Source organism: Oxyura jamaicensis, chromosome Z (genome assembly GCF_011077185.1).
Source record: "Oxyura jamaicensis isolate SHBP4307 breed ruddy duck chromosome Z, BPBGC_Ojam_1.0, whole genome shotgun sequence".
Taxonomy (NCBI): Eukaryota; Metazoa; Chordata; class Aves; order Anseriformes; family Anatidae; genus Oxyura; species Oxyura jamaicensis.
In genome coordinates, this window is record NC_048926.1 from 81,999,414 (window position 1) to 82,008,484 (window position 9,071).

Here is a 9,071-nt window from a genome sequence, read left to right on the forward strand (position 1 = left end):
TTTTCTTTTTCTTTTTCTTTTTCTTTTTCTTTTTCTTTTTCTCTCTTCCTTTTTCTCTTCCTTTTTCTTTTTTTCTCTTATTTTCCTTTTTTCTTTTTTTTTCCCTTTCTTTTGTTTTCTCTTTCTTTCCTTCTTTTTTTTTTCTTTCTTCTTTTTTCTTTCTCTTTCTTCCTGTTTCTCCATCTTTCTTTCTTTCTCTTTCTTTCTTTCTTTCTTTCTTTCTTTCTTTCTTTCTTTCTTTCTTTCTCTCTTTCTCTCTCTCTTTCTCTCTTTCTTTCTCTCTTTCTCTCTTTCTCTCTGTCTCTCTGTCTCTCTTTCTCTTCCTTTTTTTCCTTCTTCCTCTCTTTCTCTCCCCCTGTTTTTAAAGACCCTCCCCTACCACATTTCCCAGCCCGGACCACGCTGCCCTGGCCTCCCGCAGAGCACCGACAGCTCCACCTCGGCCTCACCCCCCCTTCCTCCGCACGCGGTTTCCCCGATGCCGAGGCCGGCGACACCGGCGGCGCGCTGCTGCCTCCCGGCGGAGCGATGCCTGCCCAGGACATGGTTTCCTGGCATCTGCCCTCCATTTCTGCTGCATCCCATAGGATCCGGCTCCATCAGTCACACCAGACCACAGCCACATTCATCTGCATGAAAAGGAGCTGAAACAGCCACCCTGACTGGGTGACCCCTAATATCAACAGGTGTAAGGAGGGACAAGGGAGGCAAGACAATCAGCAAATGTTGTAAGAGGTGCACCGCATCCCCAAGGTCCCCCCCTGCCTTTTCCTCAGCCACCACTGTCCCCCTAACCACAAGAGACCTTCCTGATCCTGGCAGAAACACAGAACTTACTGCATTTCCTACATCTGGGCAACTGTAGCACTATATTTCTGGAAAAAAAAAATAAAAATAATAAAAATAATAATAATAATTAAAAAAAAACAATAATAATTAAAAAAAAATCAGTTTATAACCAGAAGAAGAGAGTCTGAGGACGGCTGTGTCCATGCTGTCCCTGTGTAAAGTGGCAGAAATCACAGAATCACAGAATAGTCTAGGTTGGAAGAGACCTCCAAGATCACCAAGTCCAACCTCTGACCTAACACTAACAAGTCCTCCACTAAACCATATCCCTAAGCTCTACATCTAAACGTCTTTTAAAGACCTCCAGGGATGGTGACTCAACCACTTCCCTGGGCAGCCCGTTCCAGTGACTAACAACCCGTTCAGTAAAGAAGTTCTTCCTAATCTCCAACCTAAACCTCCCTTGCTCCCAACAAAGCGTACACCAGTCCAAGCCAAGAGCAGCCATTTTCTTGAGGAGAATGCTGAGGGAAACGATGTCAAAAGCCTTCCTGAAGTCAAGGCTGACCACATCCACAGCCTTTCCCTCATCCACCAGGCACGTCACCTTGTCATAGAAGGAGATCAGGTTCGTCAAGCAGGACCTGCCCTTCATAAACCCATGCTGGCTGGGCCTGATCGCCTGCTTGCCCTGCAACTGCCGCATGATGACACCCAAGATAATCTGCTCCGTGAGCTTCCCTGGCACTGAGGTCAAACCCTCCTATCGCAGGCACGGTAACCTCTGGCGGTCGCACTTTGGGGGCTTTCTGATGAAGGCTCATCGTTTTCTCCATCTTGTACTTCTCTCTGTTTTGCACATGCTCAGCCATTGTTTAACTGCTTCAGCAGTTTTGATCTTTTACAAACTCAGCCAACTGAGTTGTTTTAAGCAATACTTTGGGTGCCACTCTCACAACAGCATTGTCTCACGATGGTCGGGTGACCTCTGCCAGCGCTGCCATCGGGGGCACCCGGAGACCCTCGTGATGTCACCCTACGGCCTCACAAAAGGTGTCTGGCTATAAATGCCCTGAGCGTGGCACCTGCGGCCAGTCCAGCTGTGGGAGTCGAGAGCTCGAGGATCTACGGCTGGAAGGAGACAGAGAGAGGCCGAGGTGTTGCGAGAGGCACACACAAAGCCATTCTTGTTGCACCCAAGCCGTCGTGGTCCTTCGGTAATGTTCTCAAGTCTATAGACATCTAAGTACCTCATAGTCTTGCCAAGCATGACCTATCAGAAGCATATTTGCCGTTTTCACAGCAAGGTTTGCAATCCACACACAGAACATTGACAGCTACGGTGCTCTAGGCAACTGGGTTGAACCTAGAAAGCTGATGTCTGGTTGCTGCTAGAATCTCTTCTTCTATCTGCAGTAGTCCTACTGGTGGCACTTGAGGCTTTGGCAACCCACGAGGCAAGGGGGGTGCTGACAACCGCAGCCTGCTGCCTGGCACCAGGGCAGCCTCCCCCTGAGGACAACCATCTCCACGTCGCGGCGGTCACAGGCACCATGAGCTGGCGGCCACAGCAGGAGGAGCCAGAGGAGGCCCCTGGGGATGAGACGTGCCCCATCTGCCTGGGCCAGCTCTCCAATGCTGCTCGCATCAACCCCTGCCGGCACTCCTTCTGCCTACATCTTTGCAACAGCGCAGCCCCTCCACTGAGCGACGGCTGGTCAGGAGCTTCTCCTGGCACGTGGGGCAGGCTGGGCTCAGACTTCCACGGTCCCCACAGGACGCCAACAGCAGGGACACATCCTGGCTGCAAAGGGTCCAGCAAGAGGAGCCGGGGGCCGGGGACCACGCGGGCCACCAGGAAGGGGCCCCCCGCCTGAGCAGGCGGCCGGGCCTCACCTGGGGCTGGCTGGGGGTGGCAGCCACAGTTACCCCAGGAATAAATTACGACTGTTCCACCCTGCAAAGCCTCTGCCTGCACTTATTCCTGCATCGGTCAGTGGGGCGGGGGCTGAATGTAGCCCAGTCCTGCTGCCCCTGCCGCCAATTGGTCTGGGGATGTCTGCTCCTGATGGGGAGCGGCTGTGGGTGGCAGGTCCCCGGGTGAGACTTGGGGGTGGGAAGTCATTTGGGGGATGAGAAATCATCATGGGAATGGGAAAGTGTTGGGAGCGGGAGCAGCCACAAAGGTGACCTGGCCCGACTGGGAAAGAGGCCGACAGCAAAAGTCTCCTAAAAGCCTGCCAGAGGAGAGAGCCTGCCAGCTGCGGAACCGGGCCTGGCAACCCGGGGCATCCTTGGAAGGCGCTGCTGGCCTCCTAAAAGTGCGGCCTAAGGGTACCCAAGTCAAAGCCTGGATTTCATTTGACCTGCAGGTACTGCAACAGCAGGTTCCTTAGGCCAGGCAGCCCTGTCCTGGCGGCCACCAGAGAACGTTTAGTGCTGGGGGATGGCTCTGAAGGAAGCAAGTCCTATCAAGATCAGATGGGCAATGATGAAATCCAATTGCATGTATCACTATGGATCTTAAAGTTCTTTTATAAGATTGTCTCTCCACGTGGGCCCTGTGTTCAGCTGGGATCTCAGATGTGCTCTCCCCTTTGGCATAAAGCCAGCTTTAAGGGAAGTGATTTTGGAACCGTGTCAGCGTTACTGCTTTTTCCGATATAAAAGCAGTACATAAGAGAATCAAATGTTCATAAAAGACTAAAACCGACCTGACGGTCCCATAACCCTTTAACAAATGCAGAAAGATGCCTTCAGCATAACTGAGAATCAAACATAAGAGTAGCACCCTTTGTATATAGCCGCAGGTACGTACCAACCCTACAGTCACACATGGCGTAACCATATAAGGTGAAATTCCACCAGCTGAACACGCTGGTTTTAACAGCGGCACAAGGTTGTGTTGATAAAACTGAAACCTTTTCAGCATGCTTTGCATATACTTAATTACAGTTATATCCTGCTTTCAGATGGCAGTGTTAGTGTATAAACACTACAGAAATTAAATAAAAGATTTTAAAATTCTTTCCCAAATTCAAAACTCCAAGTATTGGAATCTTTGCAGGAAAACTGCAGAACTACAAAAAATTTATTTTCACACCTAAATAACGGAATCATAATTCAGTACAACATTATTAATACACTGAAAGTCACACTTTGACACATCCATATGCTACACGCTGCACTGGATATCCAGCAGACAGACTAAGCACGTGTTTCAGCCGGAATGCACTTGACTGAAATAAAGGGAAGTCATTGCATGTCCCTGCGTATGAACATGATAAATCGGACTCGACAAGTTTTAGTAAAAACCTTCTTATGCTACTGTTCAAATAACCAAGACCCAGTTACATAATGAAAGAATCCTGGTGCTAAATGCTAGGCTCCTGACTAAAAGGAATGTTTTCACTGAGATACACAGCTATTTATGCCTGCGACATAATGGCAATTTTTTCAGCCAACTGTTTATCAAAGAAGCCAGGACAAAAAAAAATAGCTGCAAAGCACGGGGCCTACCTGGGTTTCTAATGCATTACTTTTAACTACTATTCCCCAAAGGCTTCATATTCATCTACTGCCAATCACCGCCAACCACATTTCCCTCAAAATCTTAGGAAATTTAAACTTTTATCCTACAAATAAAACAGTGCAGGGAAACGTGAGGAGGTGTGCCTTCTCCTAATCCCGTAAACGATTCAGATCAGTGTGCTGTCCTGAAACAGCTCCTACAGATAGGCAGATTGTCTCTCCACGTGGGCCCTGTGTTCAGCTGGGATCCCAGACGTGCTCTCCCCTTTGGTGTAAAGCCAACTTTAAGGGAAGCGATTTTGGAACCGTGTCAGCGTTACTGTTTTTGGACACTCATCGATCCCTGGTTGGCTGCTAAAAATAGCTTCCCTCTGCACACGCGGATGTTTCGCTGGAATTGGCTGAGTTTGCTGGAATTTGCAAAATCCACTTTCCCTGCTCTATTTCCCCACCTGTCTTCCCCAGCTCTCCTTCTGCTGGGAGGAAAATCAAAACGTTTCTTACCATCATCACCCGTTCTGTGCCTTCCGTCAGGCGGAAAGGGCTTAGGAAGACCAAGGCCTTGTTCATGCTTTATGGGGTATCTGGGCATCGCTTTGCGCAGCGGTGCAAGGTGGAGCAGTTTGGGCCCATTTTCAGGGCTGACCTGCAGTCACACCCGGCCAGCAGAGCAGGACCTAACTCCCCAAAGCTTTCTGCCTCCGTCTTGACCTGTAGTAAATACTGACCTAGTAGCTCCCAGGCCTCCCGTTCCCATTCCAATTTTACTCTTCTGGGGTACAAACCTGGCTACCAGGCTTCCCATTCAGCGCCAAATTCTGCAGATTTCATCCATTTCACTGAAAACAGAAGTTAAATGTTAATCACTCGCATACACAGAAATACGTGCGGACGTTTTTACACACCCTGATAGAAACGTTTAGCTGTCAGGTTTCCAGAGTTGCTTTCCTGCCTCTGAGCTGTACGTAAATATTCAGTACGCCAGCCCGCCACCTGGAAATACAGACTGCGATCTAAATGCGTGTGGGCACCATGCACAAGGAAGAACAAACATTTTGCTGCAAACACACGTATATAAGTATTAAACGGAATGTAAATTTTCAGTTCAGATGTTCCCAGTCTGGAGGTAACTTGCATATATTTCATTTCTAAATGATTCATAAAACGGCCTACCAGATCCATAATCTGGCAATTACAAGAGAATAACGTTATGGACACTTTCCAAGCTCGTATAGGATCATGACTCAGGCATATACATGCTGAATGCCATTAATATTTTTACAAACTTCATTGCACGAGACTAACCCTACGCTTATCCTTCCCTTTTTCCTTACGTCAGTGATGCATTTTTACCCCTTCTCACAGCAGAGGCCTTCCCTGGAGGGAGTGTACCTACGCGCTTTTAGATGCTCGCAGCCCATATCGAACATTAGCGAGCCTTTCTGGGATTTTCACACTTTCACGGCAGTAACATCCAGAATAAGTGATGTTGAACCCGGGTGGCACTGGAAAAGTGAGGTTAACCTTGCACAACCCCATCAATTACAGGCCCTTGGCACACGTACCAGCGAAGCCTGTGTTTATCACAGAACTTCTAGCTCCAGGACACTGGGCACCAAATAACCAAACAACCCCACAAGTAACGCTGGCAACCCACACCCCATGGATTGAACTGTCTTAAACCAACACCCACAGGTATGCTCAGGTACTTAATGCAGCCGTCACACAATGCCTTCAGGAATGTGCAGACCCACACCACACATGAGCACCACAACCAGAACCTCTGACAGGAGGAACTCTCCTGCTCCCTGACGTTCTCTGCTGTGCCTACAGGCTGTAAATACAAATATCTGGTGAAGAGCAGCTCAAACCTCTCTCCCTCCTGTGATGCTTTTCAGAATGCTTTCCTGAAACCCATCGGCTTTCAAAGCGATTAATCTGGTGTATGCAGTCCACAAACACACGCTTACATAGTGCCTAATTTTGCTGTGGCTTCAAGGTGAGGGATCAGGTACTTAACCAGGTGAAGGCTGTCATGAAGGCGGAGGCACACGCAGCAGGTAAAATAATTTGGGAACAGCAGATGATTTTTTTATTATTATTTTTATTTCTGGAGACATCCAAGCCCTGATGGACGCAAGGCTGAGCAACCTGCTCGAGGTGACCTGCCCCAGGCAGGGTCTGGCAGGGCGGTCCGCAGAGGTTGCTGCCCAGAGCCTTTCGCCCTGTGCCTGCTCCGAGGCAGAAGTCCCCTCCGGCGGGGAAATGAAAAGTTGCAGCTTTGTGCAGGGGAGCAGAGGGCGTTTTTGTTGTTGTTTGTTTTTAGCTCGTAGAATAAGAAGTCTGCATAGCAAAACTATCTGCAGGTTTCCTGTTGTCCGTGCTGTCACCTCGGGCTGAGTGCCGTGTCCTGCAGCGTATGAGTGAGAGGCAGGACAGGCACAACCAAACCCTTGAAAGAGAAGAAAGGCAACAGAGAAAACCCAGCCTCAGCGAGAACATTCGTTAATGAGAAACTACTGCAAACCTTGTACAGGCTTAAAGCAGCACTTGATACGTGACCGCCTACTTTTACTCCAGTAGCTATTTCACCAGCTTGTGGCTTCTGGCAAAACATAGAAAGTGGAAGTGTTGTTGCTTTAAAGCATGTGATTGCGTCTGCAAGAGATTACATCCTTTACATCCTCCTGGGGAGGAGTTTTGTGGGAGGAAGGCACGGTGCAGCCCATAAATATCTGGGACCGGGACTGCTGCTGTCCCGCTTGCCGTGAGCGTGCTGCTGAGGGGCACTGCTCCTGCTCCTGCCCAGCAACATGGTCGATGCCTTTGTGAAGAGCAAAATCCGAGATGACAAAGTCACCCTTTTCATAAAGGGATCCTGCCCTTACTGCAGGAATGCCGTGGCGTTGCTCCAGAAGTTTAACTTTCTGCCAGGACACCTGGAGGTGGTGGACATCACCGGGATGGAGGACGTGCAGGACTACTTCCAGCGAACGACAGGGCAGCGAACCGTAAGTGCTGGCTCTCCTCTTCCAGAAGTTTGCCTCCTGTGCCAGCTGGCAGCCGGGCCCGCGGCTGCGGAGGGCGAGGCAAGGTCTCCTCACCGGGTACTTTCTTCCCAGTGTCACTGGCCGGGTCGTGGGGAGAAGCGCCACCCCACCCCACCCCATCCCACCCCCTTTTTTTAATCGCTCTCCTCCTGCCCCGACTGCTGCGCTGCTGCGCTCCAGCAGTGCCGCCCCTGTGGACCTGCACCCTGCGGCGCCGGGGGCTGCGAGACCCCCGGGAACAGCTTGTGGCCCCTCCAAAGCCGCCTGCCATGGCAGCATGGGAAGACCTGAGACCTGCTCTGGTGCTCTCGCAGAGGAGGGGGAGCCACAAGTTTCTCTGGATTTGGGCAACTCTTTTCCCCTCCGATGTCAAGCAGGAAAAAAATAATAATAATAATAACATTTCAAATTGACTCATTTTAGCCGGCAGCAGAGCAGGCACTGTGCTTGCAAAATGTAGTGGCCGCTTATCCGGAAGCTTAATTAAACAATCAGATTTGTATGAGGGAGAGACGCTACGTGCTTGGATTTCACAAGCGACTTCCTCGGAAGCACTGCCACGCAGGTCGGGCAGTTCGTGCCCCGGCGTTAGCCCTGCCCTTGTGTCAGCAACACACCTTCTTCTCCTCCCCGGAGCCTTTCTGCCAGCAACAGCCCGGGCACTCCTCACAAGGCACACAGGCCCACGCGAGGCACCTTGCTCAGCTTCCTGGGAAGGGCACGCGACACCCAAGCATCCTACAGCTCGCCCCGAAGACCTCAGGAAACCTCGCGGCCCTACACCGGGCTCGGACACAGCCCCGGAGATGAGCGGTGCTGGAAATGGGAACAACACCATACAAGCAGAAGTGTTTTCCCAGCAGCAAGGAGGGAGAGGACGGATATCTTAGCGGAGCCATGGTTTGAAAGCAGCAGATGATTTCACGGCAGCAGAGGAACTGACAGCATGAGGAGCGAGAGAAGCCACGCACGGGAAGCAGAAGCAGATTTCCTGGCTCATAAGGCTTGGTGTGAGGCTTGACAGTGAGAGAAGTCAGCTGCTGAAAGCAGAAAGCAAATTCACAGCATGGGAGGGACGGGGACAGAGGGTTTGCTCACGTTGCGCTTTGCCAAGTGAGGACGGGGGAGTCTGCAGGCTCTGCGCCGCGCACCGCGAGGAGAGCGGCTCAGTCTGCAGGGAACGGAGAGAGGAGGCACAGGGCTTGCCGGAAAGGGCCAGCAGGGTGGGGGGAGAACAGGGAGATTTTGTAAATCGCCGTCTCTTTACCATGAAGTCTGCTTTCCCGACAAGTCCTCTCCCTGCTCTGCTCTCTTAGTGACCCACTGGTTGCCCTCTTTACCGATTAATCTGTATCGCTGTTTCTGTCCAGGTCCCTCGCGTGTTCATTGGGAGAACCTGCATTGGAGGATTTTCTGATCTGCAGAATTTGTATCAGCAGCTCCCCGGCATGCTACAGAAGATGGGTGCCCTGCAGTAGCTGAAGGGTAGGTAGGGGCGAGGGCTCTTTGGACAACAGCAATGCTTTCCAGTGCCACAGACGGGATTTGGGTACAGCTGTGAGCAATGTGCACACCGAGGCCTTGCAGAGGACAAGGTACAGCTACTATCAGCACACAGCCCCGGGCCCGTGCCCTTTGGCTTCCCTTGTGAAAGGCTTACTGATCAGCAGATCAGCCCTGGCTACAGGACCAAAGATGTTG

The 9,071-nt window shown here is 50.9% G+C and overlaps 1 protein-coding gene across 1 annotated transcript; it reads left to right on the plus strand.

The window, feature by feature from the left end:
• Positions 1-7,040: 7,040 nt before the first annotated feature.
• GLRX (glutaredoxin) lies at positions 7,041-8,856 on the plus strand. Its single transcript, XM_035310564.1, has 2 exons — positions 7,041-7,331; positions 8,741-8,856. Exons 1-2 carry the CDS (start codon positions 7,134-7,136, stop codon positions 8,846-8,848), a joined length of 306 nt encoding a protein of 101 aa, XP_035166455.1. The 5' UTR covers positions 7,041-7,133; the 3' UTR covers positions 8,849-8,856.
• The last annotated feature ends 215 nt before the right edge of the window (positions 8,857-9,071 follow it).

What these genes read in the sequence shown, in the direction of transcription:
- GLRX (XM_035310564.1), top strand. Translation starts at nt 7,134, where the DNA reads ATGGTCGATGCCTTTGTGAAGAGCAAAATCCGAGATGACAAAGTCACC. An exon ending in GAACGACAGGGCAGCGAACC is followed by an intron (nt 7,332 to 8,740) that starts GTAAGTGCTGGC and finishes GTTTCTGTCCAG; the next exon opens with GTCCCTCGCGTGTTCATTGG.